Source organism: Solanum dulcamara, chromosome 3, assembly GCF_947179165.1.
Source record: "Solanum dulcamara chromosome 3, daSolDulc1.2, whole genome shotgun sequence".
Taxonomy (NCBI): Eukaryota; Viridiplantae; Streptophyta; class Magnoliopsida; order Solanales; family Solanaceae; genus Solanum; species Solanum dulcamara.
The window spans coordinates 78455898-78475695 of NC_077239.1; the positions used below are offsets into that span (position 1 = coordinate 78455898).

The 19798-nt window shown below is 32.4% G+C and overlaps 2 protein-coding genes across 3 annotated transcripts; both read left to right on the forward strand.

The window, feature by feature from the left end:
* The first annotated feature begins 941 nt into the window (after nt 1–941).
* On the forward strand, nt 942–5166 carry LOC129883133 (low affinity inorganic phosphate transporter 1). 2 transcript variants are annotated; one of them, XM_055957724.1, is made up of 2 exons: nt 942–1160; nt 3302–5166. In XM_055957724.1, the coding sequence occupies exon 2, from the start codon at nt 3313–3315 to the stop codon at nt 4930–4932; it is 1620 nt and encodes a 539-aa protein (XP_055813699.1). In that variant the 5' UTR covers nt 942–1160; nt 3302–3312; the 3' UTR covers nt 4933–5166. The 2 variants fall into 2 exon arrangements, with proteins under 2 accessions (XP_055813699.1, XP_055813700.1); XM_055957725.1 differs by lacking the exon at nt 942–1160 and adding an exon at nt 3172–3206.
* Nucleotides 5167–8575: 3409 nt separating this feature from the next.
* Nucleotides 8576–10365, forward strand: LOC129881858 (low affinity inorganic phosphate transporter 3). The gene has a single exon (XM_055955967.1). It carries the CDS (start codon nt 8591–8593, stop codon nt 10196–10198), a length of 1608 nt encoding a protein of 535 aa, XP_055811942.1. The 5' UTR covers nt 8576–8590; the 3' UTR covers nt 10199–10365.
* The last annotated feature ends 9433 nt before the right edge of the window (nt 10366–19798 follow it).

The window sequence follows — 19798 nt, forward strand, 5'->3', positions numbered from 1 at the left end:
TTATAAGTTTTTAAGTGATTCTCTAGCACAACAATATTGATATATCTCTTTTTTTATGATAATATGATTCTAAAATAATATGTATGTACCTAGATTAATATATCGAAGAATTTGTTATAATAAGCACAAATTGTGAAAAAACAAATTTGTCTATCAAGACTAAAATAGATGAACTTGCATGTAATATTCTTAGGCAAATTTGAATATGAAATCTTAATTACGATTACCCAATTATAACTTTGGATTATAATGATCTCTTTTTAATAGTTAATGCTACCTGAGCTACCATATATCTTGTACTCATCTTTCAAGTTTTTCGTATATTTCTTTATAAAAATATTTAATAACTTTAATTATATTTACCTAAAGTAAACTATGTCACTTTTTAAGTATTCTCTTAATAAATACTCAACCAATTAAAATAATAATAGCAATAACAATAGTTATAACAGATCTAGCGTAATCTCATAACTGAAATCGATAAAACATAAAATATATGCATATTTTAATTCTACTTTTATGAAAATAAATAACTTATTTTCGATGCATTCTCATCTCAAAAGAATTTTATTTGAAGCAAATAGACAACTAAGCAATTCCTAAACTAATATTAATATTAAAAAACTATATAAATTCATTTTTTTTTTAAAAAGGAGTATTATTATAAAATAGAGTAGTCAACACTAAACAGGTTGGGTGATCCGGTGAAGTACGTGTCTTATAAGGAGACTTTTGACTTACATCAAACCAAAAAAAAACTCAAAAACCTCTGATCATGCCACGTGTGAAAATAACACCATCTTGTGGACCCTGTCTACCACGTGGCAAGATCAAACGGTTCTAAATCCTATAAAGAAGGCAAGTAGAAGGAATATACCTTAGAAATATACCATCATCAAAGACCCTTTAAATACGGCACTAATTCTCTTAATAAAAACTCAGTTATATTACGTTCTCTCTTCATATGAGTGCAGATTCAGTGAAACTAATAATAAAAATGCAAAGTAACCCAAAGCTTTGATTTTTTTTGTTGGGATTTTTGTTGGAGTTCTTGAACGTAAAAAAAAAAACCAATCTTTTCAAGATTTGGTTTTTTTTCTTTTTCTGGTGTTTCTTGATTCTGGTGGAAATTGAAATCTTGGTGAAGAAATTTCTTTAAGGTTAGTGTAAAGATCTTTACTTTTTTACCCTTTTGTTAGTTTTCCTTAGTTTTTACTCCCATGCATTAGTGTTTTTGATGGAAAAATAGTGAAAAATTTGAGTTCTTGATTGTTTTTTTATGGTGGAAATGAAGGGTTTGATCAATGGGTATGTTTTCTGTTCATACCCATATACTGATTTATCTAAAAAAAATGATTTTTTAGCACATTGATGATGTCTTGGAAGATTTCATTTTTTTTTCTATTTTATATGATTTTTTTTCAGTAATGATGGATTTCCCTGTTGATTTAAGGATCAAAGATATAGTTTTTCCCCTTTTCTAAACACCCCCAAATGAAAAAAATTTGTATTTTTTAATCTCTTCAACCTCCCACACCATATAGAGGCTAGAGAGGGATATTTATGGTGTTTCTTGTTTGTTTTTTAAAGCTATTCAAAAGAGTCTAATTTGTACAAGAAAATAAAAAATCTTTTGATGTAACATAAGCTCTTGTTTTTTCTAGTATTATATGTTGATTGTTGAAAATGGGAATCATGAAATACACTTGTATGCTCCTATGTTTAGTTCTGTTTAGTAAAAGTACTAACTTGTCTCTAGATTTATGGTTCACATGTATTTGTTAGGCTGTTCCTTTCTTTTTTGAAAAGTCTCCCCTTCTAAAAATAAATTAATAATATATATATATATATATATATATATATATATATATATATATTCTGCATGACTTCATAGCATGGACCATGTATAGGGAAAGAAGGTGTATACTTACTTTCTCTCAATTATTGCTCTTTGATAGCAACTTCAAAAATAATTTGACTAATATCACCACTCCATATGTAAACATATTTTTTTCTGAATGAATTGTTTTTTACCCAAGTGCTTTACTTTAGTCGGAGTTTTTTTTTTTATAAAAAAGTCTCTCTATCTTTTTATAGGTAGGAGAAAGGCTTACTTAACGAGCTCGGAATTGAATTCTGATTAATCGACTAGGTCCATATCATTATTTAGAACTACATAAACAAAAAACCTCAAATTCTGAGATATACACCATCTTTCGAGACTTCATTTATGAGATTAGACTGAGTTTGTTGTTGTTATTGTTTATTCAAGTACTTCATCTTTGTGATCATAACATCAGCCAGAATCTCAAGGAATCTGTATATCCCTATCTGGAAATATTATTATAGTAGTAAGTACTGTATATCTGATGTGATTTATAACCCTTTTTTTTTCTCAATTTTGACTATTAAACGCTTAGGTTCTTTATTGCTTTCACATATACACTATCATAAATATCACAGCTTAGGTCACCAGCTTTGAAAAGTAGCATGCATGCCCAGCATGTGTCAAATAAAAACTAATAAAATAAATAGATAGAAAACAAGACTTTTGTGGTCCCCTTCCTTTGTCTTTTTTACCAAAAAGTCAATTCTCTACCCCCTAGTGGACAACTTACAGACTTAGTAATTATTCAGATTAGCTTTGATTAATGCAAATCCCAAAATATCTTCTTGTTTTGTTCTTTTATTTGAGTTTAACTTCAATATACTACATTGTAAAGCCACGATAAAAACAGGGATTAGTTACCTCGAACAATAGCTACTTGTTATAACCCGTTAAAATATTCGTTCTTGTGAAAAAAAGTTTACTATGTTATAAGTGATGTAAGTTAAATCCTTATAATTTACTTGTGATTAGATTTGATTGATGCAATCCAAAATATATCTTCTTATTTTGTTCTGTGATTTGAGTTTAACTACTGTATACTGACAGTGTAAAGCGACAATCAAAAGTGGGTTTAGTAATCTTGAACAATGTTACTTGTTATAACAGGCTAAAATATACATTCTTGTGAAAAAAGTTTACTATGTTATAAGTGACGTAAGTTAAATCCTTATAATTTACACCGTCTTGTTGTGATTAGATTTGATTGATGCAATCCTCAATATATCTTCTTGTTTTGTTCTGTAATTTGAGTTTAACTTTTGTATACCGACAGTGTAAAGCCACAATAAGAAGTGGGATTCGTAACCTTGAACAATAAGTATGTTACTTGTTATAACAGGCTAAAATATATGTTTTTGTTAGTGATGTAAGTTAAATTCTTATAATTTACACCCTCTTGTTCTGTTTTTGCAGGAAGTTTAGTCATGGCGAAAGATTTGCAAGTGCTAAATGCACTAGATATAGCAAAGACACAATTGTATCACTTCACAGCAATTGTGATTGCTGGCATGGGCTTCTTTACTGATGCTTATGACCTTTTCTGCATTTCTATGGTCACTAAATTGCTTGGCCGCATTTACTACCATGAAGACCATGCATTGAAACCTGGCTCTCTGCCCCCTAATGTAGCAGCAGCTGTTAATGGAGTCGCCTTCTGTGGCACCCTTACTGGACAATTGTTTTTCGGGTGGCTCGGAGATAAGCTTGGAAGAAAGAAAGTCTATGGAATGACCCTTATGATTATGGTCATTTGTTCAATTGCCTCCGGGCTTTCATTTGGTCATACACCAAAAAGTGTTATGACTACGCTTTGTTTCTTCAGATTCTGGCTAGGATTTGGCATTGGTGGTGATTATCCCCTTTCTGCCACCATCATGTCTGAGTATGCTAACAAAAAGACTCGTGGAGCATTCATTGCTGCTGTGTTTGCTATGCAAGGTTTCGGAATTCTGGCTGGTGGAATGGTGGCAATCATTCTGTCTGCAGCATTCAAGGGTGCATTCCCTGCACCAGCATATCAGGATGCTCCTCTTGCTTCAACAGTCTCTCAGGCTGATTTCGTGTGGCGTATTATTCTCATGTTTGGTGCTATCCCTGCTGGACTTACTTATTACTGGCGTATGAAGATGCCTGAAACCGCCCGTTACACTGCCTTGGTGGCCAAGAACTTGAAACAGGCAGCTAACGACATGTCCAAGGTGTTGCAAGTCGAAATTGAAGCAGAGCCAGAGAAAATTGAGACTGTTTCTGAAGCAAAAGGAGCCAATGAATTTGGTTTGTTCACTAAGGAGTTCCTCCGTCGCCATGGACTTCACTTGCTCGGAACTGCTAGCACGTGGTTCTTGTTGGACATTGCTTTCTACAGTCAAAACCTTTTCCAGAAGGACATTTTCAGTGCAATTGGATGGATTCCACCAGCACAAACAATGAATGCATTGGAAGAAGTTTACAAGATTGCAAGGGCACAAACTCTTATTGCTCTTTGCAGTACTGTTCCTGGTTACTGGTTCACAGTTGCATTCATCGATAGAATTGGTCGATTCAAAATTCAGTTGATGGGATTCTTCTTCATGACAGTCTTCATGTTCGCCTTAGCCATTCCATACCATCATTGGACTCTCAAGGATAACAGAATGGGCTTCGTTATCATGTACTCACTCACCTTTTTCTTTGCTAATTTCGGTCCAAACGCCACAACATTCGTTGTTCCCGCAGAGATTTTCCCAGCGAGGCTGAGGTCCACATGCCATGGAATATCAGCAGCAGCAGGAAAAGCAGGAGCCATGGTTGGTGCATTCGGATTCTTGTACGCTGCTCAGCCCTCGGATCCAAAAAAGACTGATGCCGGTTACCCTCCTGGCATTGGTGTGAGGAACTCGCTGATTGTCCTAGGTTGCGTTAACTTCCTTGGTATGGTGTTCACATTCTTGGTGCCAGAATCCAATGGGAAGTCATTGGAAGTTTTGTCAAGGGAAAATGAAGGGGAAGAAGAGCAAAGTGAAGCTGAAATGAGGGCAACTAGTGGAAGGACAGTTCCTGTTTAATTTTTAGACAAATGAATTAGTATATAACTATGATGCATTTTGAGTTAATTTGTGGTCTTGGGAGCAACAAATCTTTGGGATAGAAAGAGGTGCTTTGTAGTTTGTTTTAAGATGGAATAAGCTCTACCTTTTTTTTTGTTTGTTTCTGATGGTAATTAAACATTATTACCTTAGTACTGCAAGTCTCAGAATTTCTGAGATATATAAGTAACCAAAGGAGGTTCTTTTGTTATACATCTCTTTCCATAAAACATGTCTTGACTCTATTTTTTATGTTCTTTCTTCATGTGTAAACAACTTGGTAAGCTTTCATCAACCAGGATTGTGGTAGAGTGGTAAGTACTCTTTCACTTTTGTTACCAAATGGAAAACAAAGTAAAAACAAACATGGTAAGCTTTCTTCCTTCAAAGAGAAATTATGTTGAGCATATAAATAGTTATAATATCCCAACATTGTTGGTGGTAGAAGTGACTCTTAAAACTCGCTCATGAGATAAAAGGATTGATCAAGATTATAAGATCAAATAATTCACTCACAACTGATGTGTGACTATAACATCCTCCGCATGCAACTAGACATAGGCAGAACCTAGAACAAGACATAATAGGTTTTGCACAAATCATATGTTTGAATTGAAGAATTCACTAAATATTGAACCCTGAACCAAATTTTTATTGGATGTTTGGATCCGCAATGTCTGATAAGAAAATGAATCTTGGTCAGTCAAATTTAATCCCAAAAGTTAAATCATGGTGAGATAAGGATCATACAAAATCATATAAGACGACCAAATAATTCAATCAAAAACGACGTTGGACTCTGATTCGTTAATGTGTTCGACAATAATTAGGCATAATACATAAATATATTTTTTAATTTGGCCTCATTTCACATTCATGCCCTCCAGCTTTGAGTGTGCACAAGTAGGCACTTAAACTTGTATAAAATTAAACAAGTAGACAAAAATGTCCTACGTGGCACAATACACGTATGACGCCACGTAACACACAAAAATTGCCATGTAGGATGTCATGTAGGACGAATGTGTCTTCAAGTTTTGGATAGTTAAAGTGTCTACTCGTGCATTAGTAAAGTTAGAGGTTATCGTTGCTTGCTAAAGCCAAGTTAAAGATCATATTTATGTATTATGCCATTATATAATGATCAAATTCTAATAGCGACAGTAAGAAAACTAAAAATCAGCTTGGCCTAAAAAATAAAATATTGGGAGAACAGCTTGCGTTACGTTTCATCAACAAAAAAAAAACAATATTTTTCCTTAATCTCTACATTAGACAAAGGAAATTAAGAACATAATGTCCTAGAAATATAATTAATTTGTTTCTCCTCGTAGTTTCATTGAATATTCTTGCACAGGGACGGAATCAGGGTACCGTAAAGAGTTCATTCAAAACTAGTTTGTTGGAAAATTACACTGTATATATAAAGTCAAAATTATTTTGTATGTGTATATATGGTGTCTCTTTAGTTTCATCGTGTATTTTTTACCTCTTTTTATATTTTGAATCCCTTAATAAAAATTCTGATTCCATCACTAGTAAATTATAGTAGATGTTATGTTGCTATTGGAGCCTTACACATAAGATGTTAATTAACAATCTTGAAAACTAGGTAAATATCTCTACTATAGTCAATAATTTATGTCACTCTTATTTTGATGGATTGAGACTATATTTCCCTTTCTAGTATGTCAATTTCACGTAGAACGCGTATTGAGATTAAAAACAAAAATGTCAATTGAAGGGCCACAATTTTTACGCTTCGCTATCGATCTTTTGAGAAATAATTAATCTTAGCAACGAATTTATTTTCTTGCATAAAAATAATTATACAATTCAAACATGTAGCGTTTTACTGAAAATGATTGACTTCACCATATTGTCAAATAAAGTGAACCTATATATTCTATTTTTTAACTTATATTTAAAGAGTGAGAAAGTTAGACTCTACGTAGAGCTAAACATCGAGGACTTGTTTAATTTGTAAAGTTCAAACAATTGTTAAACTCAATTAATTATAGGGTTAAAACCAAATTTTGTATGATTTAATATATTTTGTTTATGTGTTTACAATGATGATTTATCTATAATTTTATCATTGTTACGGGAAATTGACGAAATTGGCATGTTTACACAATGACACTCATAACACTTGCTTTTAAGAAGTAACTAAAATAGTACAACTATATTTTTAGTTACTCTTAAATGTTATACTCCATATCTCAAATTATCTGTCGTGATTCTTTTTTACATATCTTTTAAAAATCAGTAATTAGGAAGAATTTTATAACTATTTTACATTTTACATAATTTAAGATAACTATTTTTAATATTTATGACAGATAATTTAAGACGGAAGGAATACATCTTTTGGTATTTTGCACGTATTCTTGTGATATATAATGCTATGAGGTAGAATCAGGCATGTTCTAGATAAGGGCTTAGGTAGCAAAAAGGAACTTTTATCTGAATTAATTCAACTTTTTTTATGTATGACATGAATAATGAAAAGATATACTTGAAAAAACACCATAAGTTAATGTGCATATAGCTGGGCAAAAGAGCAGAAAAGAGAATCCAGCTTTCTTCTTTAATTTTTCATTTTCCACAAGGAGTTTGTTTCAGCTCATGGAAAGTCATTATTAATTTGTTCTGAATATTCTTGATTTGGATTTTGAAAGATGTGATTTTTTGTAGGTAGTATATGGACTTCTTGTATTACCCATTGTCGTGTAAAATTAAGAGTAAATTTCATAGTAATAAATAGTTATAGTTTAGAGCGTTATTATGAAATGTAGTTATAGTTGTTGGCGGAAGAGTTGTATCAGGCGGATATTTATTGTATCAACTAAATAACTGTATTCAGGTTGCGGGTATTGATTGTATCAGACATGTATCAGTTGTATCAGTGCATGTGTTGTATCAGTTGAAAACGCATGAAAGAACTATATCAATACATATTGTATTAGCGCACGTGTGTATTAAAGTTATTAAATTCACCTAAACCTGTAATCAAGTCAAAAATAGTTAGTTGGAAAAAAAAAGGTCATAATACATAAACGTGTCATTTAACTTGATCTCAGTTGGCATCTATGTATCTCACATGTCCTATATGACATAATACAAATCTGTTCGAGTGTATCTCATACGAATTGTCATGTAGGACGTGTATGTCTATTTGTTCAACTTTATATAAATTTAAGTGCTTATTTGTGCACACCCAAAGTTGGAGGATATAGATATCAGTTGAAGCCAAATTAACGGATATGTTTATGTGTTATGCCAAAAAATATATATTTGGACATGCACTAGTAGTTTGTGACAGTAGAAACAGGCTGTTTTCTGAAGATGTTTATAAGTTTTAACAAGGAAAAAGAAAACTTAGCTGCATTATATTGGAAGTATCTAACAACTATACTTCTTGTTGTAATATACAAAGTCGGCCGAATATACCCCTTTCTATGAGACCATATGCCTTTCATACAATATATTTTTTGATAATATTAAAGATATTTCCAAAATTGAACTTGTTGTAATCTTGTCCTTTGTCTTATTCTGTCAAATCATTCTATTAATAACCCCTTTTATACATTAGAAAAAATCTATAGGAGTTTGATAAATATTAGTACCTATAGCTATGGCTAAAGATCAATTACAAGTACTAAATGCCCTTGATGTTGCCAAGACACAATTGTATCATTTCACAGCAATTGTAATAGCTGGAATGGGATTTTTCACTGATGCATATGACCTTTTCTGTATTTCACTTGTCACGAAATTGCTCGGTCGAATTTACTATCATCATGAAGGTGCACCTAAGCCAGGAATTCTCCCTTCTGGCATCTCAGCTGCAGTCAATGGTGTCGCGTTTGTTGGGACCCTCTTGGGCCAGTTGTTTTTCGGGTGGCTAGGTGATAAAATGGGAAGGAAGAAAGTATATGGAATGACACTTATGATTATGGTCATTTGCTCCATTGCCTCAGGACTTTCTTTTGGTAAAACACCTAATGGTGTTATTGCTACATTATGTTTTTTTCGATTTTGGCTTGGTTTTGGTATTGGTGGCGATTACCCTTTATCTGCTACCATTATGTCTGAATACGCGAATAAAAAGACACGTGGAGCTTTTATTGCTGCGGTTTTCGCTATGCAAGGTTTTGGTATTTTGACTGGTGGAATTGTTGCACTTGTTGTTGCTGGTGCATTTAAAAATGCTTACCCTGCACCAATTTATTTAGTGAATGGTAAAGATTCAACACCTCCTCAAGCTGATATTGTATGGAGAATTATTCTCATGTTTGGTGCTATACCGGCTTTGCTTACTTATTATTGGCGTATGAAGATGCCTGAGACAGCGCGTTACACAGCCTTAGTAGCCAAGAATGCTACCAAGGCTGCTAAGGATATGTCCAAAGTGTTGAATGTTGAAATTGAAGCAGAGGAGGATAAAATTGACAAGATTGTTGAAGAAAGAGGGAACAATTTTGGTTTGTTTACTAAGGAATTTCTTCGTCGCCATGGTCTTCATTTGCTAGGAACAACTAGTACATGGTTTTTACTAGATATTGCTTTCTACAGTCAGAATCTTTTTCAGAAAGATATTTTTAGTAAAATTGGATGGATACCTCATCCAGAGACGATGAACGCGTTGGATGAGGTTTTCAAAATTGCAAAAGCACAAACTCTTATTGCACTTTGTAGTACTGTACCTGGTTACTGGTTTACTGTTGCATTCATCGATAAAATGGGTCGATTTGCAATTCAATTGATGGGGTTTTTCTTCATGACAGTTTTCATGTTCGCGTTAGCCATACCATATAATCATTGGACTAAAAAGGAAAACAGAATTGGTTTTGTGATCATGTACTCACTTACCTTTTTCTTCGCGAATTTTGGTCCAAATGCTACAACATTTGTTGTACCCGCGGAGATTTTTCCAGCTAGGCTAAGATCAACGTGCCACGGGATATCAGCTGCAGCTGGTAAAGCTGGTGCAATTGTTGGTGCATTTGGATTTTTGTATGCTGCTCAATCTACTGATCCATCAAACGTCGACGCGGGTTATCCAACTGGTATAGGTGTGAAAAATGCACTTATTGTTTTAGGTTGTGTTAATTTTCTTGGAATGTTGTTCACATTATTAGTACCTGAATCTAAAGGAAAATCATTGGAGGAAATGTCAAAGGAAAATGAAGGAGAAGAGGAAATAACTAAGGAGGGAAATGGACAAACAATTTCAGTTTAATTTATATAAGTGGTAGTATATACTATATACTATATACTATGATGTTGTTGTTTTATTTTTGAACAAAAACTTCATTAGATATAGCAAGAGTTTGAGGCCTTTAATAAGCTTTATGTTATTGTTTTTGTATCTTATGATGAAATAATCATCTACTCTTTTTTGCTTTGTGGTTTTTTTGTTGTGTAATTCTACCAATCTTGGATGCAGGAGCATTTGATTTTCTTACTATTATAATAAAGAAAAAATCAGTATAATAAAAGAACCCTTCTATTTCTTGAAAAAGTTTTCTAGCTTATTGCAGCTTGTTGCGGTATACTTTTATGGATTTCATTCTCTAGTGCATGTCACGATAAGATATGATTTAAAGGGTATGTAATTTTACATAAGTATTTTGAGTTCACACATGGTTGTAAAAGAATGGTAGCTCAAAAGGGTGTAATATAGATAAATCTATTATAATGCAATTCGTGATTAATTTAACATGCAATACAGATTCATAATATTAACCATCACTATCAACTCGTTTATTTTCACTATTAATCATCATCACCACAAGCTACTATTATAAGTCAACACTAACACCAACCACCCGCTCAATCGGGTCCCACAATTATCATCACTAATATGTTATAATTTTCTTAAAAGATATTTTATTGACTTTAAGTGAATATAAGAAAAGCCGTCTTTTAGAGAGAAACTTGAGAAAGATTGGTTTCAAGTTCCCTGCCCAACAAAAAAAAAGGTTGCCTTTTGCTTCAATCATTGACAATTTAAATACCGTAATTTGTCCGCTTAGTGAAAGTGAAGAGAAAAAAAAAGGGGTATTATCAACCAAGTAATATCAACCAAGTAAAATGGTTGTCCACTTAAAATGGTGGATAGTCCATTTACTTTTTAAGTGGGTAAAATGCCCATTAATATTTTCCTCCACTTGTAAATATGGCTATAAATATAGCCTTAAACTTCAATGTAAAATACACAAAAAACACATAAAAGAAAGAATTACTATTACTCTCTCTATATTACTACTCTCTCTATTAATATTTTCTATATACATATTCTCTTGTTCTTCTTCCTTTATAAAATTGTCAAGTTAGTTAATTCATAACACGTTATCAGCACGAAGCTCTAATTTTTCAGAAAATTAACTTCTACATCAGGTATATCTACTAAAGAAATTTAATTTTTAAGTTATCTTTGTTACTTTCAAATTAATTTTCATCATGTCAAACTTGTCAAAATTGGAATTTGTGGCACTTGATATTTCTGGTAAAAATTATTTGTCATGGGTACTTGATGCTGAAATTCACCTTACCGCTAAGGGTCTTGGTGATGCTATAATTGAAGGAAATACAGCATCAAGTCAGGATAAAGCAAAGGCTATGATTTTCCTTCGTCATCATCTAGATGAAAGCCTAAAAATGGAATACTTGACAGTGAAAGATCCACTTGAATTGTGGAAAGACTTAAAAGGGAGGTATGACCACCTCAGGGCAACGGTATTGCCAAGGGCTCGTTATGAGTGGATGCACTTACGGTTTCAAGATTTTAAAACCGTAATTGAGTATAATTCTGCTGTATTTAGAATAACTTCCCAATTAAAATTATGTGGGGAAAATATAAATGATGAGGACATGTTAGAAAAGACACTAACTACTTTTCATGCCTCTAATGTAATATTACAGCAGCAATACCGTGAAAAGGGTTTTAAAAAATACTCTGAATTGATATCATGCCTTCTGGTGGCTGAACAACATAATGCCCTTTTAATGAAAAATCATGAAGCCCGTCCCACTGGAACTGCTCCGTTACCGGAGGCAAATATGGTAAAAGCACATGGCCAGTCTGAAAGAAGACATAATAAATATCAAGGTCACAATAATGTGCGTGGGCGTGGCAATGGCAGAGGACGATATAATAATCGTCGTGGTGGTGGTCAACATAAAAGGGAGAACAATATCAGTTCTCAAAATGGCCCTTCAAAAAGTAACTGTCATCGTTGTGGCATGAAAGGCCACTGGAAAAATGAATGTCGGACGCCTGAGCATTTTGTAAGACTTTATCAAAATTCTTTTAAAAGAAAGGCAAATAGAGGTGGTGCCTCTTCTTCTAATGCTCGGATAGAGTCACACTTGGCGTTCGAAAATAATGTTGAGGCAAGGCCTTTGAATAATGATAATATTGAAGCAAATATGGCCTTAAGGGATGATGATTTTAATGACCTCAATGATATTACTCATTTGGAGGTTGAAGATTTTTTTAAGGATCTTAATTGATGTTTAATTTCATGTTTTTCAATATGTTATCATGTACTTCGAATTATTGTGTTTTTACGTTTATGTATTTGAAGAAAAAAAAATAATAATCAGGGTTACATTTTTATGATAATTGTATATTATTTATTACATTGTGCTATTTTACAATGTTGTAATTAATTACTATTAGTGTGCTATTATTTAATCTTAATATCATATTGTTACTAAAAAAAAATATTCGCCTTATTTAATGTCATTATAATAACTATTTATTCTTGTTAATGTTTTAGACATTAATAATATATAATGATTGTATTATTTATGTCAATAAACAAATTATCTATACATGATGAATAATATTATATTAATGTTTTATAATATTTTATATTTGTTTTTAATACTTGTGTATAATATTTATTTAAGGTTAATAAGTATATAATTCCATAAACTAAATTATCGTAACATTCATCATAATTGAATCATATAATTTTTTAAATTCTAAATTACCATAATTTAATTATTTTTTTTTAAAAAAAAGGGACTTATGTTTTTCTAGCAAAATTGTTACTTATTTTATTTCTTACAATGCATTTTTATTTTATGAAGATAAATAAATTTATCAGTCTTCAATTGGATTCAAGATGAATAATGGAGATATGTGCATTTTGGATAGTGCCACAACTCATACGATATTAAAAGAAAAGAAATATTTTTGTCATTTGATTATGAAAAAGGACTATGTCAATACAATATCTGGTAGTACAAAATTAATTGAAGGCTCTGGAAAAGCAACCTTATTACTACCTGGAGGAACGATATTGGTAATTGATAATGCATTATATTGTAGTAAGTCTCAAAGAAACTTGTTAAGTTTCAAGGTTATTCGCCAAAATGGCTATCATATTGAGACTGCAAATGAAGGAAAGGTTGAATACCTTTATATTACTACAATAAATATGGAGAAGAAAATTGTGCACGAAAAATTACTTGCACTTTCTTCTGGGTTGTACCATACAAATATTGGTACTGTTGAATCACATGCCATTGTAAACAAAAGGTTTACTAATTCTGATGATTTTATCATTTGGCATGACCGGTTGGGCCATCCCGGTTATAATATGATGCGCAGAATTATTGAGAATTCACATGGGCACACTTTGAAGAATCAGAAAATTCTTCAATCTAAGGAATTCTCTTGTGTTGCTTGTTCCCAAGAAAAACTGATTATCAAACCATCAGCAACTAAGGTTGGGATTGAATCCCCTGCGTTTCTGGAACGTATACAGGGTGATATATGTGGGCCAATTCACCCTTCATGTGGACCATTTAAATATTATATGGTCTTGATAGATGAATCTACAAGATGGTCACATGTGTGCTTATTATCAACTCGCAACATGGCTTTTGCGAGATTGTTAGCTCAAATTATAAGGTTAAGAGCACAATTTCCAGATTATGCAATAAAGACAATTCGTCTTGATAATGCTGGTGAGTTCACATCTCAATCATTTAATGATTATTGTATGTCGATTGGAATAAAAGTTGAGTATCCGGTCGCTCATGTACATACACAAAATGGTCTAGCGGAATCATTGATTAAACGCCTCCAATGGATAGCTAGACCATTGCTAATGAGGACAAAACTTCCTATTTCAGTATGGGGGCATGCTATTTTACATGCAGCAGCACTTGTGCGCGTAAGGCCAACAAATTATCATGAATTTTCCCCATTACAGTTGGCGTTTGGAAGGGAGCCAAATATATCCCATCTTAGAATATTTGGGTGTGCGGTATATGTCCCAATTGCTCCACCACATCGCACAAAGATGGGTCCCCAAAGAAGGTTGGAAATATATGTTGGGTATGAATCTCCTTCTATTATAAAATATCTGGAACCTATGACTGGAGATTTATTTACGGCAAGATTTGCTGATTGTCATTTTGATGAATCAGTATACCCAACATTAGGGGGAGAACATAAGCAGATGAAAAATAAGATAGATTGGAATTCATTGTCACTATCTTATTTAGATCCTCGAACAAATCAATGTGAGCAAGAAGTTCAAAAGATGATTTATTTGCAGAATATTGCAAATCAACTGCCGGATGCATTTACTAACCTTCCACGGGTTACTAAATCGCATATCCCAGCTGCTAATGCTCAAGTTCGAGTTGATGTCCCTGTAGGACAACTTATTCAGGCAAATGAATCTAGACCACGCTTAAAACGTGGAAGACCATTTGGTTCCAAAGATAAAAATCCTCGAAAAAGGAAAGGAATGAATGATCAAGATGATCATAATTTGGAGGCGAGTGCTCAAGAAGAGCCCAGAGACACAACAAATGGTGATACCACCGAGGAGGTCCAAGTACCTGAAAATAATGAGAATGAAGAAATCTCAATAAGTTATGTGTCGACAGGAAAACGGTGGAACCGAAATAATATTGTGGTCGATAATATTTTTGCTTATAATGTTGCCATTGAAATAATGCAACAAGATAAGGATCTTGAACCAAAATCTGTCGATGAATGCAGACAGAGAAATGATTGGCCAAGATGGAAGGATGCAATTCAAGCAGAGTTAACTTCACTTGAAAAACGTGAAGTTTTCGGATCAATAGTTCGAACACCTGAAGGTGTCAAGCCAGTAGGGCACAAATGGGTTTTTGTGCGTAAACGAAATGAAAAGGGTGAAGTCGTAAGATATAAAGCACGACTTGTAGCCCAAGGTTTTTCGCAAAGACCTGGCATTGACTATATGGAAACATATTCCCCTGTGGTGGATGCAATTACTTTCAGGTATCTAATGAATTTGGCAGTTCATGAAAAGCTTGAAATGCAGTTAATGGACGTGGTCACTGCCTATTTATATGGCTCATTGGACCACGATATTTTTATGAAAATTCCCGAAGGGTTCAAAGTGCCTGAAGCATACAAGGATTCTCGAGAAAATTGCTCAATAAAACTTCAAAAATCCTTGTACGGGTTGAAACAATCAGGGCGAATGTGGTACAATCGTCTTAGCGAATATTTGCTAAAAGAAGGATATAAAAATGATCCAATTTGCCCTTGTGTCTTTATGAGAAGGTCTGGATCTGAATTTGTCATAATAGCAGTATATGTTGATGATTTAAATATTATTGGAACTCCAGAAGAACTTTCAAAGGCAGTAAAATGCCTGAAAAAGGAGTTTGAAATGAAAGATCTTGGAAAGACAAAATTTTGTCTTGGTCTACAAATTGAACATTTTACAAATGGGATATTTGTCCATCAGTCAACATATACTGAAAATATTTTAAAGAGATTTTATATGGATAAAGCACACCCATTGAGTACTCCAATGGTTGTGAGATCTCTTGATATTAATACAGATCCATTTCGGCCTTATGAAAATGATGAAGAGCTTATTGGTGCTGAAATACCATACCTTAGTGCAATTGGTGCATTAATGTATCTTGCCAACAATTCTAGACCAGATATAGCTTTCTCAGTAAACTTGTTAGCAAGATTTAGTTCTTCACCAACACGCAGACACTGGAATGGAATTAAGCATATATTCAGATACCTTCGAGGTACCATTGATATGGGATTGTTTTACTCAAATGATTCCACGTCACAATTGATTGGTTATGCAGATGCGGGATATTTATCTGATCCCCATAAAGGTCGATCGCAAACAGGCTATTTATTTACATGTGGTGGTACAGCTATATCATGGCGTTCAACAAAGCAAACTATGGTTGCCACTTCCTCAAATCATGCAGAGATAATAGCCATTCATGAAGCAAGTCGAGAATGTGTTTGGTTAAGATCAATAACTGAACACATTCAAGAAACATGTGGTCTTTCTTTGACAAAAGATGCTCCAACAATATTGTATGAAGACAATGTTGCATGTATAGCTCAACTGAAGGGAGGATACATCAAAGGAGACAGAACAAAACATATTTCACCAAAATTCTTTTTCACTCATGATCTTCAAAAGAAGGGTGAAATAGATGTCCAACAAATTCGTTCAAGTGACAATTTGGCGGATATGTTCACCAAAGCATTGCCAACTTCAACCTTTGAGAAAATGAGATACAAAATTGGAATGCGTCGTCTTCGAGATATTAAGTGATATTTTCATCAGGGGGAGCAAAATACGCGCTGTACTCTTTTTCCCTTAGTCAAGGTTTTGTCCCACTGGGTTTTCCTGATAAGGTTTTTAATGAGGCAGCACTCAAGGCGTATTATCAGATATGTGTACTCTTTTTCCTTCATTAGGTTTTTTCCCACTGGGTTTTTCCTAATAAGGTTTTAACGAGGCACATTTCTCGTGGACATCCAAGGGGGAGTATTATCAACCAAGTAATATCAACCAAGTAAAATGGTTGTCCACTTAAAATGGTGGATAGTCCATTTACTTTTTAAGTGGGTAAAATGCCCATTAATATTTTCCTCCACTTGTAAATATGGCTATAAATATAGCCTTAAACTTCAATGTAAAATACACAAAAAACACATAAAAGAAAGAATTACTATTACTCTCTCTATATTACTACTCTCTCTATTAATACTTTCTATATACATATTCTCTTGTTCTTCTTCCTTTATAAAATTGTCAAGTTAGTTAATTCATAACAAAATTTACATAAATGTACTACATTAAAAAAAAATTACTATTTATAGCAATAATATTTTTTTTACTGAATATTTATAATACAATTTTAATACATATTAGCGAAAATAATTTATAAAACTCATATAATACAAGTTTTATTCATGGATGATTTATAAATCACATACTTTAATACACTTATAATACATTTATATTGCATGTATAATTCACTTTTAATACATAGTTGATATATCATAATATTACTATATATTGCTATAAATGGTAATAAATAAAAAGTATCGTTAAAATCAGTAATTATTTATTAAAAAGTGTTTTTCCTAGTAATTTTTTCAAAAAAAAACACAGGAAAATAAACAGAGAAAGAGATTGTTTTTAAACAAGACTAGACATATATATTTGGGCCATTCCTTTGGAAAAAACATACCAAGTTTTGTTGTTTGGGCTTTGTTGTCTTGGATAAAAGCTACAAAAACTTTCTACATAAACACGATTAGAATTTTAAGAGATGGATGAAACTGATTTTTCTTTAATCAGAGGTTTCGAATTTGATCTTTGAATATAAAACAAATCCTTAATAGAGAGTGGTTTTTTTCTGAATGAATTCCTATGCTCCGCGAATCCAAAATAGAAAAGGCAACTAAACTTTCCACATGTCCCTGATTCCTTGCTTGGCCTGCCTAATATGTTTCTATAGACTAAACATGAGAGCCCAATCCAAAAGAGACTAGTCTTATAGGTGGAAGAGCTTATTTGATTCTTGTAAACTTAATCATATTTCTCCTTTTTATTCGATAAGGGACAATTGACATATAACAAATTTTTGTTGGTTTCATTTTATTTGGTTTGGATAGAATTTTATTTTTTTTAAAAAAATGGGAAAAGAATTTGTTTTACTTTACTGAAAGAATGAATTTGTGTGACCTAAAAGAAAATAAGTCTCTCTATTTTAATGACTTTCCTTTCCTCGTTCTCTGGAGAACTCAAGCAAGAGAAGAAAATTATGAAACTTCCGTTAGTTTCTCTAATAAACCTTAATTACGGAGAGTGGTTCTTTATTAATTAACAGACAAATTATAGCTTTTAAGCGGGCCCATTTGGTAGGCAGTATTAATAAGAATAGTTGGAAAAATTACTTGATTGAGTGCTTTTTAAAAATTAATTACTGATTTTAGCGATATTTTTTATTTATTACAATATATAGCAATATTATGATAAATCTACACTTGTATTAAAAGTGAATTATGCATACAATATAAATGTATTATAAGTGTTTTAAAATATATATTATGTTTGTGTAGTAAGAAACTAACATAATGTATTATAAGTCTATTAAAATATGTGATAAATGTATTATTCATCTATAAAACTTGTATTATATATGTTTTATAAATATTTCTCTGCAATATGTATTAAAACTGTATTATAAGTGTTCAGTGAAATTTTTTTTTATTGCTATAAATGGTAAATATTTTCTTAATATTGTATATTTATGTTTTTATTGCTATAAATGGTAAATATTTTCTTAATATTGTATATTTATGTAAGTTTCCCAGAATAGTTTCGGGATTAAAATTTAGTCCAACAAATCCATTGTTTGGTTACTTTATTTAACTTAATCCATTGATTAGTTATACACCAGGTGAGGTCTTATTTTATCCCTAGAAAATGGAGGAATAATTAATCCAAGGTTTAACAATCCTTGAATAAGACCCCTAAATGACTAAACTATCCCTCAATCCCCTCAAATCCTTTTAATCTTTTTTGTTTTTAATTTTCTTGGTTTTATGTTTTATATTTGTAGTTTTGTACTAGTAAATTTATTTGAATAAAGTGGGTTCATATTTACATAATATAAAAAAAAAAGATATTTTTAACTCCAAGGATGTATTCTTCTTCTCCTGTGTCCTTCATTTCAAAATTGAGAGACAACCAGTTTATAGTCTTTACAAAAGTAAGATTATTTCCAGCTAATAGTATATCATCCACATAAAGGGACAATATCACAAAATCGGTTTCAGACCGATTCATATACACAATGGTCTTCATCGATCATATTAAAGTCATAAGACGTAATAGCTCGATGAAATTGTAAGTACCATTGCCTAGATGATTGTTTAAGTCCATATATAATTAAATAGACCTTTTGAGCTTGCAAACTTTGCGCTCTTGACCATTTTGGATGAAACCTAATGATTGTTCCATATAAATTTCTTCTCACCACTACACCACAACCCATGTTGGTACATACTAATGTTTCTCGCTCTTCTGAAGAAGCACCAATTTGCCAATCCAATTGCCAAGTGAAGTACATAAGGCGTTTTATATCAATTTTTTGTTATGATATCATGAAAAAGATTGGAAAGAGAATGATTTTGTTCTCCCGGTGTGAAACTAGTTGGTTCTGAATTTTACCGATCGATCTCAAGTATTTATCTCCATCATTGCATATAGGAATATAGAAAGTAAGAAATTAAGGGGGTTTCTGCCAAGAACTACATTTTAAATATTTATAGTTGTGCAAAAAGTATATTTTACCAACAATAACTATACCTCAGTCCCAAATGGAAGCATGAATCCTATGTATAAGTCCCAGAAGTATTTTGTTTGATTCTGATCCAAAGTGTGTTCTTATTTATTGAATAAGTAAATAACTATAAATGTGTCCAAAATGTAGAATGTATCAAAACATTTTCCAAATTTGTGGTTTTAAACATGCCACGGAA

Excerpts from the sequence above, each read along its gene's own strand:
- LOC129883133 (XM_055957724.1), top strand. The coding sequence starts at position 3,313 with ATGGCGAAAGATTTGCAAGTGCTAAATGCACTAGATATAGCAAAGACA.
- LOC129881858 (XM_055955967.1), top strand. The coding sequence starts at position 8,591 with ATGGCTAAAGATCAATTACAAGTACTAAATGCCCTTGATGTTGCCAAG.